This window comes from Gorilla gorilla, chromosome 15, assembly GCF_029281585.2.
Source record: "Gorilla gorilla gorilla isolate KB3781 chromosome 15, NHGRI_mGorGor1-v2.1_pri, whole genome shotgun sequence".
In the NCBI taxonomy this organism is placed as follows: domain Eukaryota; kingdom Metazoa; phylum Chordata; class Mammalia; order Primates; family Hominidae; genus Gorilla; species Gorilla gorilla.
The window spans coordinates 109050035-109074203 of record NC_073239.2 but is presented as its reverse complement, the minus strand read 5'-3'; the positions used below and the strand labels follow the sequence as shown (position 1 = coordinate 109074203).

Below are 24169 nucleotides of genomic sequence, written 5' to 3'. Positions count from 1 at the left end.
TAGACATGCTCATTGATAAGAAATCCAGTAACTTCAAAAAAGTATAAAGAAGAAAATAAAAATCTTCCAGAGTACCACTACTCAGAGATAACTGACATAATATTTTGGTGTACATCCTGCTAACCATGTAAGTTTTTCTATGCACATATGTATTTTTTTTATTTTTCTTTTTGCCCTGTCTTATGGTAAGTACTGATACACATATGTATTTTACAAAGCTGATATCCCATATACATTCCTATACGCTCAGTTCTATATCCTTGTTTTTACCCAGGACATAAAAATTTTTTTCTAAACTAAATGTTTAACAGTTATAAAAACATTTTATTGTATCTACACTGTATTTGATCCTTTCCCTTTACTGATATTTCGGTCACTTATTTTTGCCATTATAATCTTTCAAAGAACATTTTTTACAAAAGCTTCAATTGCATTTCTGATTGTTTCTTTAGGTCACATTCCTAGAAATGTATTTACTGTTAATACATAGTACTGCTAAAAGGCTTTCCAGAAAGATTTAACCTCATCCAGAAAAGTTTAGTCAAAAACACTGACCAATTCTACATACTTCCCAGAAGAAAATCACCATTTAAAAATAATTTTGGACTAGGGCAGTGGCTCATGCCTGTAATCCCAACACTTTGGGAGACAGAGGTGGGCAGATCACTGGAGCCCAGTAGTTCAAGACCAGCCTGGGCAACATGGCAAAACCTCATCTCTACTAAAATTACAAAAATAGCCAGGCATGTTAGAGCGCACCTGTAGTCCTAGCTACTTGGGAGGCTAAAATGGGAAGATTGCTTGAAGCTGGGAGGTCGACACTACAGTGAGCCGTGATTGTGCCTCCAGCCTCGGCGACAGAGTGAGACTCTGTTTCAAAAAAATATATAAAAATATAAATAAGAATAATAATAATTTTAATGGTATCTAACAAAAAAAGATCATTTAAATTTTCTCTTTTTTGACTTTATAACTTTTGTCCATCTTGCAACTGGTATATTTTTATTAATAAATTAATACTTGATCTTATATATATGTTGTAAGTTTTTGGGCAACTTGCTGCAAATATTTTCCTACTTTGATTTTTTTTTTTAATTTGTTGTCTCAGACATTTGAACCTGTATGTCATCAAATCTATCAAACTTTTCCTTTGTAACTTGGTTCATTATTTTTATGCTTACAAAGTCTTTTCCAAATCAGAGATCAGACTCACCAATATTGCTTCATTTCTATTTAGTTCTAATCCATCTGAAATTTCTTTTGTTATATAATTAAAAGGACACAAATTGATTTTTTTCCAAAATGGTTGAATCCTTCAATACCATTTACTCAAATAGCCATGCTGCAGTTTGCCATGGTTACTACGAGACTGAACGAAGGAGGACGAATGCAGAAATGAAAACTTAAAACAAAAGTAACTATTTTAAAGGAAGGGGTCAGGAGAAGAAGAAGAGAGCTCCCTGCTTCTAGTGAGCAAAGGGAGCCGCCTTCAGCTTCTACAGCCCTTCATATTTATTGGGTAGAAAGAGCAGGGAGGACGAGGTAACAATTGGTCAGCTGCTTAATTGATCACAAGTTCACATTACTGCTTACAGGCTTCAGATGTGTCTAATCACAAGAAACACCTGCACCTGAGGCCTGACTGCCCTCAGCATTCCTTCTGGGTGGCAGACACAGTTTGTCAGTTTGCCAATTTTCTGCATTTATGAGAACAGTTTGCTGTTTACTCATATAGCCTCCAGTGGTATACTGAGTTGAACACGACCCTCACTCTTTTGCCCTGCAACATAGCCATCCTTTCCTCATTAATCTATGGTTATAAGTGTCTAAAATTCAGTCTATTTGTCTTAAATATTTCTTAATATAAAGATCCTGAGACTATTGTAATGTAACACAAAATAGCTATGAACTTAATGTACAGATAAAACAAAACGAGCCTGTAAGAGACTAAACACCAAAATATTATATAGTAATGCTCTGAGTGCCACATGAAGTGTGTAAAATCATAACTAGAATTGAGTTCCCTTTCAAAGGGACTAACTTTAAACATACAGGGCAGTTATATTAGATGGTAATTACATTATGTGCAAGGCAACTCCTGTTTCTAAAACTATCAGATCTCATGAAACCCGTTCACTATCACAAGAACAGCATGGGAAAGACCCAACCTCATAATTCAATCATTTCCCACCAGGTCCCACCCACAACATGTGGGAATTATGGGAGCTACAAGATGAGATTTGGGTGGGGACACAGAGCCAAACCATATCACGTTACAAAACAAAAGAACAACCCATCCACAAAGTTGTGTTAAATAGCAGGTCAAGAACATGTAATTTAATACGTAAAAAATTCATCTCCTTTGCAACATCTCCAGGGAGATACCCATTTTGTAGAGTGTATACTTAACCTGTAAATTTTTAAAATCTCTTATGTCTTATACCATACTTTCCCCCTTACTATGCAAATAATTAATTTTGAAAACATTCCCTATTTGACGGTTTTAAGTTGCTCTAAATTTCTGGTAACCAAAACAAAAACCGTGTTTCTTATTTTTTCTCCGAAGAATAAAATAATACCAATTGCATTGCCTTTAGCTTTTCTCTTGATATACCTACATCTCCCTCTTGTGGTTGAAGTCAACTGCATAAACAATTTCTTCTTCTCCATCTTTGACTATTTTCCATATTGTTCCACCTATCATATGACCAGCTGGCAGAGGTGTGATAGACAGGCCATGTCCTTTACCTATGTCAACAAGATAACAATACTCAGATTTCTTTTACAACCCTAAAGAAAGGTTATTTATTTCTCAACTATAATATTTTAATGGGTAATACTGTATATGCAATAATACAAATTTCAAAAGTAAAAATGCATATAGTGAAAGCAGGCTTCACTCTCCTGTCCCCCGGCTACTCCACTCCCTCACTAGAGGCAAACATTCTTGTTACTATATTATGTAATCTTGTAGAGTTATTTGTGCTTATAAGTACAAGGCTAGAGATTAGATTTAAAAGCTAGTACACTATTAAATTATTTAGTATGAACTAGCAAATTTTAATGTGTATTTTGTATATACAATTACCAAATGTTTCCATTTTTGCTAACGTCTAAACTAACAGAATAATTTAAATCTCATTGTGCTACAGAATTTATCCTACAGAAAAATTAACTAGAAGCAAAACTGTTGAGACTGTTGTTATTTCTGGGCTAAATCTTCAGAGTCCATTATTGCACCATTTTATCAATGCCAGGATTCATATCTATGAAAATATCTAATACAATTATCTCTGTAGATGATAAATATAGACTTAGTATAGGACTTCCTAATTCAATAATAAACTTTTTAACATCCAATGCCAGAATTCATTATCTATTCTGCTGCCATAGCACTTCATTTACCCCAATCACTACATTTAGCCATCTCAGCTACTTTGTTGCCTCAATCTAACTGTAAGCTCTGAGGAAGAGGAAATGGCCACATTATCTTTTGTTTATTGTACACAGTAAACACTAAATGAGTTTTTCCCAAGTTAAATATGAAAAGGCCTGAGCTATTAACATTCTGTTAGCATTTATTCTGAAATATTTTAAAATTCAAATGGAAGTTAAGAGTTCTGTATCAAGGCAGAATGTGCTAATTTTTTGATTCTTCAGACCATAATGCCTATAATTTTCTCTCTGAATTCTCCTCGGTATTTTCCAGCAAGTTAAACCCCATTCGTCTAAACACTTACTACTGGAAATTCTTTTTACCTTTCAAATTCACAATCTGAGAGAATTTTAGCTGCTGTATTTTATCAAAGGCTGCATCCACATCATCTAATGTAAAGAGTGTAAAATCTTCTGTATTGTGTCGAGACTAAAAGAATAACACAAATAAAGGTGAAAAACAATCACTGAAGGAGTGCTAACAAAATTTTTTTAATTGCTTAAATTACCTGATAAAGATCATACATGAACATCTGTCCCATTTTATAAACAGGAATGGTTGCATAGATAGCACAGTTCAGACCCAACTTTCCAACAGCATACGGGAGGGCACCAAGGTGGAGAGGATCAGGGTGAGACAACAGCACTGCATCAATCTGGTGAACATGCCTACAAGAACACAATCCAAAGGACTACTTCTTGAATCTTTTTAAGGGTAAAGACAGAATATTCAAAATTATTCACCAATTCTGGATTGAAGACTACGCTGGGGCAGAAGAGCAAAACTAAGAGCTAAAATTATGATTACCTATGAATTTCAATTATTACTACCTGTGCTCTCCATAGCTACAAAAAATGTGGTATAAGGTACACTTAAATATATGGTGTGTACACATATTTTAAACAGAAAAGAAGGCCATGTGTGATGGCACGCACCTGTAATCCCAGCACTTAGGGAGGCCAAGGCAGGCAAATCGTTTGAGCTCAGGAGTTCAAGATCAGCCTGGGCAACATGGCAAAACACCGTTCTCTATAAAAAATACAAAAAAAAAAAAAAAAAAAGCCAGGGGTGGTGGCATGAGCCTGTAGTCCCAGCTGCTTGAGGGGTTACATGGGAGGATCACTTGGGCACAGGAGGTTGACCTTGATGAGATCATGCCACTGCACTCCAGTCTGGGTGACAGAGTGAGACCCTGCCTAAAAATAAAAACAAGAACAAAAACAAAAAAGAACAGTAGACACCACAAGTAAGTTGATTTTTTTTTTTAGATGGAGTTTTGCTCTTGTTGCCCAGGCTGGAGTGCAATGACGCAATCTCCGGCTCACCACAACCTCTGCCTCCTGGGTTCAAGCGATTCTCCTGCCTCAGCCTCCCGAGTAGCTGGGATTACAGGCATGTGCCACCACTCCCAGCTTATTTTGTATTTTTGGTAGAGATGGGGTTTCTCTATGTTGGTTAGGGTGGTCTCGAACTCCCAACCTCAGGTGATCCGCCCGCCTCGGCCTCCCAAAGTGCTGAGATTACAGGGGTGAGCCACCATGCCCGGCCGTAAGTTGATTTTTAATAGCTATCCTGCATACTATTTTTTTTCTTTTGGAGATGTAGTCTTGCTCTGTTGCCCAGGCTGGAGTGCACTGGCGCAACCTCGGCTCACTGCGACCTCCACCGCCCGGCTCAAGCAACTCTCCTGCCTCAGCCTCCTGAGTAGCTGGGATTACAGGTGTCCACCACCACACCTGGCTAATTTTTTTATTTTTAGTAGAGACACACTTTCACCATGTTGGCCAGGCTGGTCTTAAACTCCTGACCTCAGGTGATCTGCCCTCCTCCACCTCCCAAAGTGCTGGGATTGCAGGCATGAGCCACCGCATCCAGCCTCACTTAACTCTTTTTGTTTTTTTTTGAGACGGAGTTTCACTCTTGTTGCCCAGGCTCTAATGCAATGGTGCGATCTTGGCTCACTGCAACCTCCGCCTCCCAGGTTCAAGTGATTCTCCTGCCTCAGCCTCCTGAGTAGCTGGGATTACAGGCATGCGCCACCATGCCTGGCTAATTTTTGTAATTTTAGTAGAGATGGGGTTTCACCATCTTGGTCAGGCTGGTCTCGAACTCCTGACCTCAAGTGATCTGCCCGCCTCGGCCTCCCAAAGTGCTGGGATTACCGGCATTAGCCACTGTGCCTGGTCACAAACTATTAATTTAAGTTCAAGAACTCAGCTTAGAATTTCAGAAGTTATTATTGGCTGGGCATGGTGGCCCAGGCCTGTAATCCCAGCACTTTGGGAGGCCGAGGTGGGTGGATCGCCTGAGGTCAGGAGATCGGGACCAGTCTGGCTAACATGGTGAAACCCTGTTTCTACTAAAAATACAAAAACTTAGCCGGCCGGGTGGTGCATGCCTGTAATCTCAGCTACTTGGGAGGCTGAGGAAGGAGAATAACTTGAACCCTGGAGGCGGAAGTTGCAGTGAGCCAAAAGCACGCCAACTACACTCCAGCTTGGGCAACAGAAGTGAAACTCCATCTCAAAAAAATAATAATAATAAAAGAGAAGAATTTCAGAAATTATTAAGGAGAGGATATTTATATGGCCACATACTTATAATGGATTTTTGTCCCAGCTTTTTCGCATAGTAACCACAGACAGTTTTGCTAATTGAATAGTAAAACTTCAGTTAATCAAGGAAGCATATGTTCTGACTGACACAAGAAATTAATAAAATGGTTTGGATTTTTTTTCTCAAGTTCTAAAGTTTTTTAAATATTTAAGTCCTCTTTTCTTGCAAAATTAGTATAATACTGCAAACATCATTGATTTTTTATTTTATCTTATTTTTTTTTTGAAACAGAGTCTTGCTTTGCGCCCAGGCTGGAGTGTAGTGGTACGATCTCGGCTCAGTGCAATCTCTGCCTCCTGGGTTCAAGCAATTCTCCTGCCTCAGCCTCCCAAGTAGCTGGGATTATAGGTGCACACCATCACACCCGGCTAATTTTTGTATTTTTAGTAGAGTCGGAGTTTCACCATGTTGGCCAGGCTGGTCTCGAACTCCTGAACTCAAGTGATCTGCCCACCTCAGCCTCCTAAAGTACTGGGATTGCCAGCGTGAGCCACTGTGCCCAGCCCATAATTGATTTTTTTTTGATGAATCAGTATCTCATGGTCATTCTGAGAACCAGCTGACAATGTTAAGCATCAAAAGATGTAGAAAGTAAGCTAATGTGATCTGACCACAGAACTTTCACATGGAAAATGTTTCCTCTTCTCAAATTCTTATGTATTCTTGTTCTTTCCAAAAATTAGCATGCAAAAATTTCTACTGAAATCCATTAGCTTAAGATTTTGCTGAATTTCAACAAGCAAAGCTTATAAGTCAATCAAAACTTTACAAGTTAAAATGTCACTATAGGTTTTTGGCATAAGTAAAATTAAGCCTTTTGCTATAAACTAGTGTAAAAATGCAGTATTTATCACATCGAAATGGTATTACAGTACAGAAAAGTTGATTTAATAAAAGCATAGAATTATGAAATGTAACTTACTTCCTCAGGGAATCAATAATATCCATAGAAAAGTGCTCATCCCAGCCACAGTCCAATAAAAATCTAAACTCATCAACTTGGAGAAGATAGCAAAGGGCAGATTCTTCTTGGACCCCAGAAAGGGTAGTTAATTTGATAATAGACGTCATTTTTTTTGGTCCAGAAACAGCAAGCTAGAAGGGTCTTTCAAATGAAATGAAAACATAATTAAACATAAAAGCACAGTCTGGCATATATAATAGACAAATTGATTAAAATTATTTCAAATCTTTAAGTGCATAGAAATTCCATTAACACGAAAAGCAGTTTACAGGCCCATTTCCATCATTGCCAAGTTTACTTTTTTTTTTAAGTGAAAGCAAGTTTATTAAGTCACTGCCAAGTTTAAAAGCACAAAGATAATCTTAGACACAATGAGCCCTTTAGTGGCTCCCTAGTGGGGTAGTGAATGTTACAATCAAATAGACCCATATATGAATCTACTCTTATGTGATCTGAAGCAAGTTAATTAAACTTTCCTCACCTATGTATCTCAGTCTATAAAACATTAGTATTAGTATACATGTAAAAACGATGTTGAAGTATTTCAAATAATGTATAAATTACCTATAACAGATACTACTGCATCCAAGTTCCTCAATAAATAAATGTTTAGGAATTAATGAACTCATCCTTCAAGGTGAATCTCTTCCTCTTTTATCTTGCTTTGTGATGGCACTAATTTCACTGTATTACAATGATTAGTTTACATGTCTTTCTCTCCCATTAATTAGACCAGTGGTCCTTAAATAGACCCCCTTGAGAATCTGACAAAACCTATGGACCCTCCCCCTCCCCCACCAACTCTCAACACACCCAAACAAAAAACAAGAGTACATATACACGTAGAAATTCACAAACTTTTCAGGGAGTTTAACATTAAGAACCCTTGCATTGGAATGTGAGCAACTGAAAAACATAGGTAGCATATGTTTGCAACTCCCTAAATAGAACCTGATGCATGCTCCAACATATATCTGATGGAATGCAAATTGGGATGCCTACTACATATATTTCAGGAAAATATAACATGAACACATCTACAGGCCAGGCACGGTGGCTCACGCCTGTGATCCCAGCACTTTGGGAAGCTGAGGCAGGAAGACTGCTAGAGTTCAGGAGTTTGAGACCAGCCTAGGCAATGTAGTGAGACCCTGTCTCTACAAAAAAAAAATATAAGAAAACTGGCTGGTGGCATGTACCTGTAGTCCTAGCTACTCAGAAGGCCAAGATGAGAGAATTACTTGAGCCCAGGAGTTCGAGGTTACTGTGAGCTATGAGTGCGCCACTAGACTGGGCACAGAGTGAGACCCTAGAGTGTACCCTAGACTGGGCAACAGAGTGAGACTTTGTATCTAAAAAATAAATAAAATAAAATATATACATTTTTTAAAAATGGGATTTAGAACCTGGAACTGTGTGCTATTAAGCAGAAGTTATGAAAATATTCATTAGCAAAGTTCAACTCCACAGCAACATTTCAGATTTTAGCTTCCTAAAATAAATGAGCTTTTCCTGGCTAACTATGCAAGTAGGAGAGAAGGCCACCGAGTTATCTAATAATTTCTTACCACTACTCAAGGCCATCAACAAACTAAGGTAAACTGAATATCCACCTTTCATAAGAGGCTGACAGGGGCTGCTAAACCCACCACATCTCCCAGCCTTGTTTATCTGAGTGACAGCCAAAATCACAAGACTGCTAGGTTATCAATTATCAACGATGTGTACATCTCCCAGTAAGACCTAATCCCCTACCTCTTCTCCCTCTCAAATCCTTTCAGGATGCTCTCTGGAACTGTGATCATACTCACCTGTAACTGCAACTGCTTCTCTGAAAATTCTCTTCACCTGCTTGTCTTCCCAGGTACCTGGCTGTTCCCTAATCATACTCTTCCTCTTACGGACTTCTCAAGGTTTTTTGTTGTTGTTGTTTTAACTTCTTGTACCCCCTGTACTTGAAAAGCAAGAGGTATGTGTTCCTTGCTCCTCACTGCAGCTTCTAAACCATGTCTTCTCTTTCCTCCTTCAAATAGTCTAGTCCCATTAAAGCTCTTGCCACCCAGCAGTTCACTATTAGTCTTCCACATTTCCTCTTCACTATGGCATCTATTAACCTGGCCTCATTCACTGAGGACTTTTACATGACCCGTTGTTCCTCTCAGTAACTTCAATACTGACCTGTTGGTTCCTTGACTTCCTCAACTCCAATAATAATTTCACTTCAGCCACCCACCCCTACGATTACACCCTAGACCTTACCACTACCAGTAACTGTTCTACTTTCAAAATTTCACTTCAAGCATCTCATTCTCTAATACCTTACTTACTCTAGTATTCCCATTGCAAAAATCCTCTGGGCTCAGTGGTATCTCTCTAATTCGCTGACTACTTTTTCCCTATCCATGACCCCCTCCTGTTTTTACTCAGGTCCTCACCTTCAATTCATGATCTGTTAACATTATTTGCAAACACTCAAATGTCTTGCTCCTCTAGGTACTTCTCTCTACTAGGCTGGCAAAACCCCAGTCCTGATTAACTCCAATCGTGCGTGGGTGGAGGGGGGATGGGATATGGAGGAGAATTACAGCTGTGCTATTTGCTTTTTTTTGAGACGGAGTCTCACTCTGTTGCCAGGCTGGAGTGCAGTGTCACGATCTTGGCTCACTGCAACCTCCATCTCCCGGGTTCAAGTGATTCTCCTGCCTCAGCCTCCCGAGTAGCTGGGATTACAGGCACCTGCCACCACACCTGGCTAATGCTATTTGCTCTTTAAATTCATGGCGAAAGGCCTCAAACAGGCCGTAAGTATTACCCCTCAATCTGACTTTTCTTAGTAGGTTGACTTTCAATTTCTGAGACTACTACTCCACACCTCCTCCTCTTTGTTCAAAGATCACCCATCCCTCCCTCCACCCTAGTCTCAGCTGATAATCTCATTTCATTCTTCAATCAGAAAATAAAATTAGACAATAATTTCTCATTTTCCAGATACTACATCTATTAACCTATCTGCATGTACACTGTTGGGTCTCCTGTTGTATAGAATAGACCTGCTCCCATCCAAGGCCAATCCCTCTATGTGTGCTGTTGATCCCATTCTTATTCACCTTCTGAAAGACTTGACATCTTCAGTCATTCGCTCTTTCCCCTGCATCAACGTATCACTGATGTACCATTCCCACAAGCTTATAAAAATACTCTAGAATTTCCCAACTTATAAGAACCCTCTCTTAACCCTTCAACCCCCAACAACCACTACATCATTTTTGGGTTTCCCTTTCACAGCAAAAGTTCTCAGAATATTTGTCCACAGATATATCTCCACTTCTTCACCTCCCATTTGCACTAAGTCTGAGAAGCCAGAGAAATGTCCATTGGCTTAAGTTGTATAGAGGTTTATCAATGACCTTTATAAAACACTTCCAGTGATATACTTTCATAACAACTCATTATATTTCTCAAATTTTCTTCTCTCTTCACTGTGACCAAAACCTCTAACTTTTATATATATTTTCCCTGTCTCTAATTTATTCTGAGTCATTCTCAGAGGTAGTCATTCTCTGACCACCCTAAAGTCCTTCTTCACATCCATTACAACATCATTCTATTTCCCTCAAAATACTTAGTGCTCTCTAATTGCTACTTATTTATTTACTTGCTTTGTCTGTCACCTTCTTCCCTCCTGTGCCCACACTGGAATGTAGACTCCATGAAGGTAAAGACCTTCTCTGTTTTCATCACAGTTACATTCCAGCGCCTCCACAGTGCCTAATATACAGTGGTAGCCGATAAATGTTTCTTAAAGGAAGGAATGGGGCATGGCTAGTATTAAATAAGTTCACTGTCCTTACCACACCATAAACCAGAACCCATCCACATGTATTTGCCCTTGCTTGGGAGAGCTCTCTGAGTACAGGAGTTGGCTTGATCCATTTTTTTATCCTTAGTACATTAGCACATCCCTGCACATAGTGGTTGTTCAATAAATAACTGTTGGTAAGTTAAAATTTAAAATATATTGACTTGTTTTTGTTTCCTGAAACAGGATCTTGCTCTGGTACCCAGGCTGGAGTGCAGTGGTGCAATCATGGCTCATTTGCAGCTTCAACCTCCTGGGCTCAAGTGATCCTCCCACCTCAGCCTCCTGGGTAGCTGGGACTACAGGCACGCACCACCACACTCGGCTAATTTTTTGTAGAGACAGGGTTTCACTATGTTGCCCAGGCTGGTCTTTAACTCCTGGGCTCAAGCGATCCACCCACCTTGGCCTCCCCAAATGCTGGAATTACAGGTGTGAGACAGCACGCCTGGCCTTCATGTGTTCTTATTTGGGGTACAAAGACATTAATTCTCTATTTGATGAAAAACATTTATAAATACAATTTTGGAAAGTACCTTGGAAATTATCCCTGTCAAAAAGCTTACTGTACCACAATTATATTAATGGCCTAAGGGAAACTCTTTTCTACTTAAGTCTTCCTTAATTCCCACTTTCTTCATTTAGATTATGAAGTAACATGCAAGGTATCTTGCAGCTAGAACTGAGTAAGTTCATATTAAAACTGTTTTGCAGACAGACCAAGATTTCAACAGATGAAAAGATATTTTCACTACAATTATTCATAAAGCTATATCTTTATCAAACATTCACTACTTACTGATATCTTAGTCGTATATATGATGAAACACCAGGAATTCTGAAGAGTTCTTTATTAATCTAAAAAATAAATAAAAGCCTTATGAATGTGGTATTATGATTTCATTCTGTTTATAATTATGGTGTTTAATTTGTATCTTGCCCTAAGGCATCAGGAGCAGCAGCAAGTAGTATAATACGTGGTCCTTTTTTAAAAAAGAGATCTGTCATAATTTTAGGAATCTTAAGCTTACATAACAGATAATAAAAGACATAAAAATATTTAGGAAGTTTTTTTTTTTAAGTTGACATTACCTTATGTTATTGAGAATCATAGAAGAGGTGGGATTTAAGATTACTCACTAAGGATTGGTAAGACATGGATAGAAACAAAGAGAAGGTACTCAAAACAGAGGAATAACAGGAGTAAAGGAATACCAGAGATCTCAGATCTCTACACTTTTGAGTAAGTTTTAAAGTACCAGTGAAAAAACTAGCCTGGAAAACATTCACAAAAGCAAAAAATAAAAGATAAGGCCTAATGAACAGAAAGGGGCCAGATAATGAAAGGCCTTGGAAACTGTGAACCTAGTCCTGCAGGCAACAGAAACATTTTAAGACTCATTATCAAGTAGAAAGACGGCATGATACAGGTAATTCTGTATTTTGGGGATATGAGCTGGTGTGTATGATTGATGAGATGATACAGAAAGCAGGGAGATAAAAAGCGAAAGTATTTAGTGGACCAACCCTTCCTAACGTTGCTGATTCTATCTTGTGACCAAATTTCTTCAGTCTCAAATTGTATTTTACAGCTCTGCGACATGAATATATTAGTTGTTATCTAAGTAACCAAGGCTTGAAATGCTACATGCTGATTCTTCACTTCTGGGACAGTCTATTATTACCAGCTCCTGATTATTCTTCCCTCAGGAACGCTTTGCACATCATTCCCTTTCTATCCCACTGCCAGTACCCTAATACAGGAAGGGCCTCACTACCTTATGTTTGGGTTTCTCAGTTTCTCTGCCTCCAGTCTTTCCTCCCTTCATCCAACCTAAACATTGCTGCCAGATTCATCTTCAGAAATACCCTGCACCTATTACCCCTTGCTCAGAAATCTCTGAAGGCTTCTTACTGCTTGAGAAAAGACAAACCAAATGCCTTAACTGGCAATGGAGGTTGCCAGGAAGCCACCCTGACATCACTGCTCAATGTCTTCAGGCCCAGCTCATGTTCTACCTCCTTACAAATTCCCACATCTAGTCTAGACTAGAAAAGCTCTGTCAACAGACATAATGCGTGCCACAAATGTACTTTTTAATTTCTTCATGGCCACATGGAAAAGTGAAAAAGAAACGGGTTAAATTTTAATGTATTTTATTTAACCCAATAGAACCAAAATATTATTTCAACATGTAATTATGTTGAATATTTTACATTTTCATACTAAATCTTCAAAATCCACTGTGTATTTTATATTTACAGCGCATTTCAAATAGACTAACCACATCTGAAGTGCTCAATAGCTACATGTGGCTAGTGACTACCATAACAGTGCAGATCTAGACTCCAGACCATAAAAACCAATGCTTTACACTATAGAGCATCAGGTTGTCACCCCTAAAGTGCAGGTTGGCACCATCCTATGTTTATGTACATGTCTCAGACTAAGTTTTAATAGTATTGCCAACCATTTACTCTCCCAGACTAAAAACTCAAGTCACCTTCTTACCATTAACTTAGCAGTCAGCAGGTGAATCCCATTTGACATTTACTTAGTGTCTCTCTGACCTCCTTTATGTCCTGCCTCCATGGAGGCCCTCACTGCCTTACCTGAATGATTGCCAATTTCCTTTCATCTAGTTTTTCTGTTCCCAGTTGATCCTCCATATAGCTGTCAGAGACCATCCTAAAAAAACAAATATCCTCCTGCTCACTCCTTGCACAAAATATCCACTGGATTCCTGCTAACTACTGAATAAAATCTAAACTCCCTATTGGAAACCAAGATCCTTCACAAGCTGATCTTAACCTACCTCTTGCTTCACCAATCACTCGTGCACTAAATGCTCAAGCAGGTTGATTATCCCACTCTCCCTAAGTATGCTAAAGCTTCTCAAAGCTCTGTATTCCTGTACTGAATCCCGAAATTACCTCCTCCTTTTGAGCTCAGCAAATTCCTTTTGATGCTACATGACCCAGCTCACATATTTACTCCTTTATAAAGCCTTTTTGTTGCCCTAGGCAAAGTTAGTTATTTTGTTATAAAGGAGGCACATAAAGTATTTGTTGAATGGATGTTCAATGTATAGAGGAGTAAAAGTGATCATCTTTGTATATCCAATACCAACTTCCGTGGTCAAGGCAGCATAAATGGGTACTGCAAGAAGGAATGAAGCCTCATCATATCATAAATTCCTTCAGAGCACTGGTTTTGAAAGATACTGCTTCATCGCAAATATCTCACAGTTACTTGCCCTCTTAATAATAATCGTGCATGTTGCCGGGCGCAGTGGCTTGCGCCTGCAATCTCAACACTTTGGGAGGCCGAGGAGGGCAGATCACTTGAGCTCAGGAGTTCCAGACCAGCCTGGGCAACATGACAAAACCCCTTCTCTACTAAAAACACAAAAAAGTAGCCGGGCGCGGTGGCTGCGCTGATGACCCCAGCTACTTGGGAGGCTGAGGTGGGAGGATTGCTTGAGCCCAGGAGGCGGAAGTTGCAGTGAGCTGAGATGGCACCACTGCACTCCAGCCTGGGGGACAGAGCGAGACCCGGTCTCAAATAATAAATCGGCCGGGCGCGGTGGCTCACGCCTGTAATCCCAGGACTTTGGGAGGCCGAGGCAGGCGGATAATCCTGGCCAACAAGGTAAAACCCTGTCTCTACTAAAGCTACAAAAAATAGCTGGGCATGGTGGTGCGCGCCTGTAGTCCCAGCTACTCGGGAGTCTGAGGCAGGAGAATCACTTGAACCCGGGAGGCAGAGGTTGCAGTGAGCCGAGAATCGTGCCACTGCACTCCAGCCTGGGGGACAGAGCGAGATCCCTTCTCAAAAATAAAAAATAATGACCGTGCATGTTGATGACAACTAAGGTCAACTAAGCAAAATCCAAGGGAAAACAGAGGAGTTTGGGTTAGCCCTGGAGCTCACTGAGTGGGGAAGGCTCTTCCCGGTCAGTTGAGGGAGAGCCCCAGTTTCATACTGGGGTTGCAAGGACGGGCATGGTGGCTCACGCCTGGAATCCCAGCACAGGCCAAAATGGGAGGATCTCTTGAGCCCAGGAGTTCGACACCGGCCTGGGCAACATAGTGAAACCCCGTCTTTATTAAAAAAAAAGAAAAGAAAGAAAGAAAAAAGAAAGGGGTTAAAGGGGTTGTAAAATTAAAAATTAGGGGATGGGTATAAATGATAGCTCAGGTTCGCCTGGTCACAGGAGGCCAGACTTGCCGGGGTTACAATCTGACCTCTTGTTTTCTAAAGAGCACGTAAAATAGTACGAAGTCAAAAAAGAATTAGAACTTCGCAGTGATAGTGGAAGCGCTGGAGGGCGATGGCGGGAAGGCGCGAAGGGCCAAGACCCTTTTAGTACAGTGTGGTACAAACATCCGAAAGGTCTCTGGAGTCGATGAACTAAAAGGACGCCTAAGCGGTGTCCAGAGCTTAGTAACCTCGTGGTCTCTCAACCCAAAACGACGGGAAGAGCCCGAGCGGGGGAGGCTAAGAACGCCGTAGCCACGAAGCCAAGGAGCTAAAGCTGGCGTCGGTTTAACTCCTCCAGCGCCAAGAGATGAAAGGGGAAGCAGAGGGAAGCAGAAAGGAGGGAGGAAGATCCCGGGAGGGAACCGTACGGGCTGCCGCAAAACAGCTGGGAGCTTGAAACCCCTGGAGAAGTCACTTCTCTTTCCCTCGCTGACCACTTCTGCCTGGAACGACCGGGAGTCGCAGCCGAAGCGGCGGGGGCGAGCCCTCGGGGGAGACCGGGTCGGAGTCGGGGCCCCGCGTTCCCGGAGGGCCAATGACGCCGCCTTCGCCAGCCCGAGGCTCGCTCCTTTCTCCCGCCCTCACTTGCCTCGTCAGGCCTCCCCCAACGCCGTCCACTGCCCTTCCCAACCCCTAGGCGAATCCAGGTTCAAGACGTAGAAAAACCGATGCTGGGTCAGCAACACCAGAGACTACCGGCCGGCAGAAGCCCCACAGTGGCGGCCGCCATTTTGGAGCTGGAGACTAGCGGCGGAAACGAGGAGGACCCAGGGCGAGACCATCTCCGGGGGGTGGGCACGGTGCTGTGGGAAGGCGACGGCGGTCACGCCTGCATGCCTCGTCTGTCTGGAGCGAAATTTTATTCAGAAATTATTGGTAATGTTTGGAAGCTAAAAAAAATGAGAAGAGTCAACCCTGTGGAGGAAAAAGTAGTATGATTTGCTGGCGTCACCCCTCTGCTCCGTGCGGGCGCGGCGAATGGCAGGTCCCGAGGTCGCAGCTTCCACTGGCGCGGGTTGAGTTCCCTGTTGCCCTTGGTCTCGGGGTCGCTGTCGGCGCTGAGGCTGCAGGTGGGTTTGGGGAGCCCGGGGGACCGCCGCGACGACGATCACGGCGACGGTGGCGGGGAGGGTTCTAGGCAAGCCCTCGGTGCTGTGCATGTGTGGAGGGGTGGTCTGGGCTTCCCCGGGGCTTCCGAACGAAGGTGACGGGAAAGGAAAATGGGGTTTTCTTCGGGTGGAGGATGGGATTTCCGGGCCGGAGCTTTTGGAAAGGGTTTTCTGAGGCTGTCATAACAGGAAAACGTCCCTAGAGATGTGACCCATTGACCGCCCGCTAACCGGACTGGAGAGGAGACCGGCCCGGATCCCACGCCTGGCCTGAAGCAGGGAAGACGCTGCCTCCCCTCCGCGAGCAGCTTACATTCGTCCAAGTTCCAGCCTTCTGTCTTCTCGCTAACCTCGCTCTCTTCCAAATCGCAAATCCTCTTGAGCCGACACCGTTGCGCCTAAATGATGCGCTTACCCTTTTACTTTGCTTTTTTATTTTTGAGACAGAGATTCACTCTTGTCACCCAGGCTGGAGTGCAATGGTGCAATCTCGGCTCACTCCAACTTCCGCCTCCCGGGTTCAAGCGATTCTCCGGTCTCAGCAGCCCAAGTAGCTGGGATTACAGGCGCCCGCCACCACACCCGGCTAATTTTTTGTATATTTAGTAGAGACGAGGGTTTCACTATGTTGGCCAGGCTGGTCTCGAACTGCTAATCTCGTGATCCACCCGCCTCAGCATCCCAAAGTGCTGGGATTACAGGCGTGAGCCACCGCACCTGGCCCGCCTTGCCTTTTAAAAGACAAAAGTATGGCCAGGCTTAGTGGCTCACGCCTGTAATCCCAGCACTTTGGGAGGCCTAGGCGGGCAGATCACGAGGTCAGGAGATCAAGACCATCCTGGCTAACATGGTGAAACCCTGTGTCTACTAAAAATACAAAAAAAATTAGCTGGGCGTGGTGGCGGGCGCCTGTAGTCCCGGCTACTGGGGAGGCTGAGGCAGGAGAATGGCGTGAACCCGGGAGGCGGAGCTTGCAGTGAGCCAAGATTGCGCCACTGCACTCCAGCCTGGGCCACAGAGAGAAAAAAAAAAAAAAAAAAAAGAGCCGGGCGCGATGGCTCACGCCTGTAATCCCAGCACTTTGGGAGGCCTAGGCGGGCAGACCACCTGAGGTTGGGAATTCAAGACCAGCCTGACCAACGTGGAGAAACCTCGTCTCTACCAAAAATACAAAATTAGCTGGGCATGGTGGCGCATACCTGTAATCCCAGCTACTTGGGAGGCTGAGGTAGGAGAATCCCTTGAATCCGAGAAGCAGAGGTTGCTGTGAGCCAAGATCGTGCCATTGCACTCCGGCCTGGGCAACAAGAGCGAAACTTCGTCTCAAAATTTAAAAAAAAAAAAAAAAAAAAGGAAAGAAAAAAGTATGAATTGTATAAGTATGCCAGTGTAAGAGGAGAGGCAGAAATTCAGTCTACGTAGTCCTAGCACAGGTTAGTGCTAAGCACTTTTGTTGGCAATAATGTATTGATTGTCTTTCTAGGATGTTGTCATATGTCTTCTTAGTCATTGTACATGATTTATTAGTTTAGTCCAAATGCACACAGGTGTATTTTGAATTCATCTGTATGCACGAATTTTTACAGAAAATTGGCAATCCAACTATGTTTTTATTGAATTAGTGCAATTTATTTTCCACATGATGACTATTACAGGTTCAGTATCCCCGATCAGAATGTTGGAAATCCAAAATGCCCCCATATGTGAAACTTGGGGCCACAAGTTTGAGACCAGCCTGGGCAACATAGCAAGATCTTGTCTCTACAAAAAAAAATGTTTAAAGAATTTTTTTAAATTAGCACCTGTAGCTCCAGCTTCTCAGGAGGTTGAGGTGGGAAGATCATTTGAGCTCAGGAGTTCAAGACTGCAGTGGACTATTATAACTCCACTGCACTCCATCCTAGGTGACAGAGCCAGACTATTTAAAAAAAAAAAAAACAGTTTCATATAAGATTACCTTCAGGCTATGTGTATAAGGTATATATAAAGCACAAATGAATTTTATGTTTTAATTCGGTCCTATCCCCAAGATAGCTGATTATGTGCATGCAAATATTTCAAAATCAAAAAATCAAAAACACTTCGGGTCCCAAGCATTTCGGATAAGGAAAAACCTATAGTTCTATTCCTCCTCATCTACCTTCTGGAAACTCAGCATTTAAAAGCTTTTAAGTACCATAAACATCAATTCAGGAAGGGGTTTCTTAGGCATGGGCTATAATAGCAGCCAGAGCTGTAGAGTGAAGCTGAATCTGAACTCCAGCTCTGTACTTAATAGCTATTTGGATTAAGCTGTTTTCTTATCTGTAAAATGTAAATAATAGTTATTTCACATTACGTATAGAAATATATGGTGGCTCTGGTACCTAGTAACCTAGTAGTCTTTTTTTTTTTTTGAGACAGCATCACGCTCTGTCGTCCAGGCTAGAATACAGTGGTGTGATCTCAGGTCACTGCAACCTCCGTCTCTTGGGCTCAAGCAATCCTCCCACCTCAGCCTCCGAAGTAGCTGGGACTACAGGCATATACTACCACACCCAGCTAATTTTTTCATTTTTTGTAGAGACAGGGTTTTGCCATGTTAACCAGGCTAGTCTCAAACTCCTAGGCTCAAGCGATCCATCCGCCTTAGTCTCCCAAAGTGCTGTGGTTACAGGCATGAGCCACCTAGTAGTCACTCTATAAAAGTAAATTTTCTTCTCCCTTTGCCTTTTTTTTTTCTTTCTTTTTTCTGAGACAGAGACTCGCTCTATCCCCCAGGCTGGAGTGTAGTGGCGTCATCTCAGCTCACTGCAACCTCTGCCTCCCGAGTTCAAGCAATTCTCCTGCCTCAGCCTCCTGAGTAGCTGGGACTACAGGCATGTGCCACTACACCCACCTAATTTTTGTATTTTTAGTAGAGACGGGGTTTCACCACGTTGGCCAGGCTGGTCTCGAACTCCTGACCTTGTTGTCGTCCACCCACCTCAGCCTCCCAAAGTGCTGGGATTACAGGCGTGAGCCACTACACCCGGCCCCTTTACCTTTTTTAGAGTAATTTATATTCATATCTACAGTGACATTATTGAATATAGTTTTCTTTTTTCTCATATCTTTTAATTTCCTTTCTAAATTTAATTTTCAGTAATTACAGCTTTACCTAAAAAATTCCATTTCTGGCAAAATTGTATTAAATTTGTTTTTGCATTGTGAGAGGTTCTAAATATGTTTTACACAAGTAAAAGTCCTAAATGAGAGCCAGGTGCAGTGGTGTATGCCTGTAGTCCCAGCTACTTGGGAGGCTGAGGCAGGAGGAATACTTGAGCCCGGGAGTTGAGAGCTGTAGTGCCTGTGAATAGCCACTGCCCTCCAGCCTGGGCAACATAGCAAGACCTTGTCTCTTTTACAAAAAAAAGTTCCAAAACAACATGAGGAGGGTGCAAACAATCAGCTGTTGCAGGTAGAATTTTTTTACATACCATCTCTGTTTCTCTGCTCTGTATCGTATCACATCACTATTGAAGCTAGTAGTAAAATGTAATAAATAGACCCAGTGCAGTGTAATTTTATATTAATCATTGTCCTGTATGTAATCTTCATCAATTAGATTTTAAAGTATTATACTACATTCTGATGCCAGGCAAACAAAGAGGCTTATTAGGCTTTTAACATCTATTACATCTATGTCTATCATCTTCTTGTTTCAGATGCAATTTATTTATTTTATTGAGATGGAGTCTTGCTCTGTCACCGAGGCTGAAGTACAGCGGCACGATCTTGGCTCACTGCAACCTCCGCCTCCTAGGTTCAAGCAATTCTCCTGCCTCAGCCTCTCCAGTAGCTGGGATAACAGACGCGCACCACCACACCCGGCTAATTTTTGTGCTTTTAGTAGAAATGGGGTTTCGCCATGTTGGCCAGGCTGGTCTCGAACTCCTAATCTCAAGTGATCTGCCCACCTCAGCATCCCAAAGTGCTAGGATTACAGGCATGAACCACTGCACCCGGCCCAGATGCAATTTAAAAGCTATTTCAAAAAAAAAACAAAAAAAGCAGTTGTATTTCTGATAATTTTTTTTTCTTTTAGCTATTATGGTGAACTTACTTCAGATTGTGCGGGACCACTGGGTTCATGTTCTTGTTCCTATGGGATTTGTCATTGGATGTTATTTAGACAGGAAGAGTGATGAACGGCTAACTGCCTTCCGGAACAAGAGTATGTTATTTAAAAGGTTAGTCTGCATTTTTTCAAACCAGCAATTGGCCAAATTTGGGGAATATTCTTTTTGATATGTGCCAAAAATAAATAGAAGGGGTAATTTTTCCCCCTTGAGGACTTAGATTCAAATGATACTGTTTTTACTCTTGTTTGTTATTGAATCTTTGGATAAAACAGTATGATTACCTCTAGAATTTAAAGTCTTCATTTAATGAATAGGCTGTTTCAGGTCTTTGAAAGTATCGTCTTTTTTTAATTCAAAGTGCATTTTAATACAGAAACAGTTTAAAAGTAGCTGACCAAAGCCTAGCTTATATACAGCTTCCACATATATTGTCATATATTATCTTACTTAAGACATGCTATAGCTGAGATAAATAGTAATAACAGCAGCTAGGTGCTGTGTTCTTAGCAGCACTACCTGAGAGCTTTAGACCTGGTGGTAGAGTGATAGCAACTGGCAGCTGCCTGGTCCCATTGTGCCTCTAGAGATGGCTCCTCTGGCAGCAGAGAGTTCCAGTTAGCAAGACAGGATGCCTGCCAGTGGGCATACAGCTGGGTAGGAGGAAGCCTGAGGGGCAAGAGAAGTGAGCAGCATCCACAGTGGGTATGGAGAGATGGTAGAAGTGATTCACAAATCAGGGATTTCAAGAAAGAGAAAATAAGCTGGAAAGGGTTTAGAAAACATTTCGAATGAACTCACTGAGCAGAGATAATAGCTTTCATATAAAGATAAACTAAGTAATTACAATTCTTTAACCCAGAAAAATGAAGCTAACAATATGGTAAAAGTTAAAATCATGAATGAAAAGAATACATATGATGAATCTAATATGTAAGTTTTTTAAATGGATCAGTGTAATAGAAAATAAAATACTGACCGGGCACGGTGGCTCACACCTGTAATCCTAGCACTTTGGGAGGCCGAGGCAGGTGGATTCCTTGAGGTCAGGAGTTCGAGACCAGCCTGGCCAACATGGTGAAACCCCGTCTCTACCAAAAATATAAAAAATTAGCTCGGTGTGGTGGCACACAGCTGTAATCCCAGCTATTTGGGAGGGTGAGGCAAGATAATCGCTTGAAGCCAGGAGGTGGAGTTTGCAGTGAGCCAAGATCGTGCCACTGCACTCCAGCCTGGGCTACAGAGCCAGACTTCGTCTCAAAAAAAAAAAAAAAGAAAAGAAAATGAAATATTGCAATCATTCTTCTGACTTCCCCTTTTATCTCGTATCACAGTTTTATTTACAGTTTTTCCATTTCTTCCTTTTTTGCTTTCCACACAGGGAATTGCAACCCAGTGAAGAAGTTACCTGGAAGTGAAGACTGGCTGGATTATCAAATGTTCACATTTTAAAGTTCTGAGAGAAATAAAAACATGAAGAATCTGAAATGTCTTTCTTTTTATACAAAGGTAGCCCTTCTGGTAACAAGCATACTTAAAAAATAATTATTAGGGCCCAGCGCGGTGGCTTACACCTGTAATCCCAACACTTTGGGAGGCTGAGGTGGGCAGATCACCTGAGGTCAGGAATTCCAGACCAGCCTGACCAACATGGTGAAACACCGTCTCTACTAAAAATACAAAAAATTAGCCGGGTATGGTGGTGCATACCTGTCCTGTCAGGCAACAGAGTGAGACTCCATCTCAAAAATAAATAATAAATAAAATAATAACTATTAGGTACCTGATTGTATACCGTGGTATTAAATTTATAATTAACATTTAATTTGCTGTATCTCATTTTGAACCACAGTATTATTAAATCATAGAGCAAATTTTTTATCGTATATTTTTCAAAAAAAATTTCAGACCTTGTGCTTCAACGGGACTTAAAAAGGATGATGCCAAGATTTTATTTGATAAAAATCACATACTGAAAATTTTAAGTGACCTTAGCTTTGGCAAAGCTTTTTCCTTTTTCCAAATGTAGGATACACACAGGAAGCAAGGATTTTTAAAATACAACACACAAAACATGAATTAATTTAAAAAATAAGTTGTACTTTATCAAAATTTAAAATTTTGCTCTTCGAAAAACACATCTAGAATGTGTAAACAATCCTTATAGCTTAAGAATAAACAACCTAACTTTTTTTTTTTTTGAGACGGAGTCTTGCTACGTCGCCCAGGCTGGAGTGCAGTGGTGTGATCTGCAAGCTCCGCCTCTTGGGTTCCCACCATTCTCCTGCCTCAGCCTCCCGAGTAACTGGGACTACAGGTGCCTGCCACCACATCTAGCGAATTTTTTGTATTTTTAGTAGAGACTGGGTTTCACCATGTTAGCCAGGATGGTGTTGATCTCCTGACCTCGTGATCCACCTCAGCCTCCCAAAGTGCTGGGATTACAGGCGTGAGCCACTGCGCCCGGCTTCAACAACCTAACTTTTTAAATGGGCAAAAGATTTTAACAAACACTGCCAAAAGAGATAAGAGGATGGCAAGTAAGCGCATGAAAAGATACTCAACATTAGTAGTCACTAGAGAAATGGAAATTAACAGCAAAATGAGATGGCACTACACACCTATTAAATGGTTAAAATTAGGCTGGCTCACGCCTGTAATCTCAACACTTTGGGAGGCCGAGGCGGGTAGATCACCTGAGCTCAGGAATTCAAGACCAGCCCGACCAACATGGTGAAACCCCATCTCTACTAAAAATACAAAATTAGCCGGGTGTGGTGGTGCATGTCCGTAATCCCAGCTACTTGGGAGGCTGAGGGAGGAGAATCACTTGAACCCCAGGAGCGGAGGTTGCAGTGAGCCAAGATCATGCCATTGCACTCCAACCTGGGCAATAAGAGCAAAACTCCGTCTCAAAAAATAGATTTAAATAAGTAAAAATAAAATGGTTAAAATTTGGAAGACTGACTACCAATTGTTGGCAAGGATGTAGAGCAGCTAGAAGGCACACTGCTGGCAGGAATATAAAATGTAGCCACCAGTGGTTGTCCCACCTTGGAAATAAGTTTAGCAGTTTCAGGTAAAACACACCTACCACTTGACCCAGCCATCCCAGTCTGATTTATTTACCCAAGAGAAATGAAAGCATATATCCACACAAAGACTTTTACATGAATGTTCATAGCAGCTTGATTAGTAACAGCCAAAAATGAGATAAATGTCTATCAACATAGGAATGGATAAAGTGTGTTGAATCCATATCATAGACTACTACCCAGCAATGAAAAGGAATGATCTATTGATACATAATATGGATGAATTTCAAACTAACAGTGCTGAATGAAAGAAGCCAGATAAAAAAGAACACATGCTATAGGATTCTGTTTATATAAATAGAAAATGTTATAAACAGCAATCTGCAGTAACAAAGCAGTTCAGTGGTTGTCTGAGAGATCAAGGTCTGGAAGGTGTTGAAAAGAATTACAAGGAAGCTGGGCCAGGCACAGTGGCAATGCCTGCAATCCTAGCACTTTGGGAGGCCAAGGTGGGCAGATGGCTTGAACCCAGGAGTTTGAGACCAGCCTGGAAAACATGGTGAGACCCCGTCTCCACTAAAAATACAAAAATTAGCTGGGTGTGGTGGAGTGTGGTGGGTAGTCCCAGTTACTCAGGAGTCTGAGGTGGGAGGTCACCTGAGCCTGTGGAGGATGAGGCTGCAATGAGCCGTGATTGTGCCACTGCACTCCAGTCTGGAAGACAGAGTGAGCCCCTGTGTCAAAAAATAAAATATAAAATAAAAACAATAGAGAAGTAAACTCTTT

The 24169-nt window shown here is 41.6% G+C and overlaps 2 protein-coding genes across 6 annotated transcripts in view; one reads left to right on the top strand and one right to left on the bottom strand.

Moving 5' to 3' along the window:
* Nucleotides 1-15913, bottom strand: part of CPSF2 (cleavage and polyadenylation specific factor 2) — a 40542-nt gene extending 24629 nt beyond the window's left edge. The window contains exons 1-6 of one of the 4 annotated variants that reach the window (XM_019010060.4): nucleotides 15729-15913; nucleotides 11675-11733; nucleotides 6975-7157; nucleotides 3945-4104; nucleotides 3760-3865; nucleotides 2619-2748 (exon numbers count right to left, since the gene is read on the bottom strand). In XM_019010060.4, coding sequence (XP_018865605.1) covers nucleotides 2619-2748; nucleotides 3760-3865; nucleotides 3945-4104; nucleotides 6975-7123 — 545 coding nt within the window. In that variant the 5' untranslated portion in view covers nucleotides 7124-7157; nucleotides 11675-11733; nucleotides 15729-15913. Of the gene's footprint in view, nucleotides 1-2618; nucleotides 2749-3759; nucleotides 3866-3944; nucleotides 4105-6974; nucleotides 7158-11674; nucleotides 11734-13488; nucleotides 14291-15507 lie in introns of those variants that run through there. The other 3 variants (XM_004055589.5, XM_055361263.2, XM_063698131.1) reach the window with 3 other exon arrangements.
* A 160-nt stretch (nucleotides 15914-16073) lies between these two features.
* On the top strand, nucleotides 16074-21836 carry NDUFB1 (NADH:ubiquinone oxidoreductase subunit B1). Of its 2 annotated transcripts, XM_063698132.1 has the most exons (4): nucleotides 16127-16209; nucleotides 19935-20215; nucleotides 20315-20459; nucleotides 21730-21836. In XM_063698132.1, exons 2-4 carry the CDS (start codon nucleotides 20125-20127, stop codon nucleotides 21764-21766), a joined length of 273 nt encoding a protein of 90 aa, XP_063554202.1. In that variant the 5' UTR covers nucleotides 16127-16209; nucleotides 19935-20124; the 3' UTR covers nucleotides 21767-21836. The 2 variants fall into 2 exon arrangements, with proteins under 2 accessions (XP_018865606.1, XP_063554202.1); XM_019010061.2 differs by lacking the exon at nucleotides 19935-20215 and having other exon boundaries at nucleotides 16074-16209.
* The last annotated feature ends 2333 nt before the right edge of the window (nucleotides 21837-24169 follow it).

Coding starts and splice junctions, on each gene's coding strand:
- NDUFB1 (XM_019010061.2), top strand. CDS start 16,074: ATGATTTGCTGGCGTCACCCCTCTGCTCCGTGCGGGCGCGGCGAATGG. Junction 16,210..20,314: donor TGTCGGCGCTGAGGCTGCAG/GTGGGTTTGGGG, acceptor TTTTTCTTTTAG/CTATTATGGTGAACTTACTT. Junction 20,460..21,729: donor AAGAGTATGTTATTTAAAAG/GTTAGTCTGCAT, acceptor CTTTCCACACAG/GGAATTGCAACCCAGTGAAG.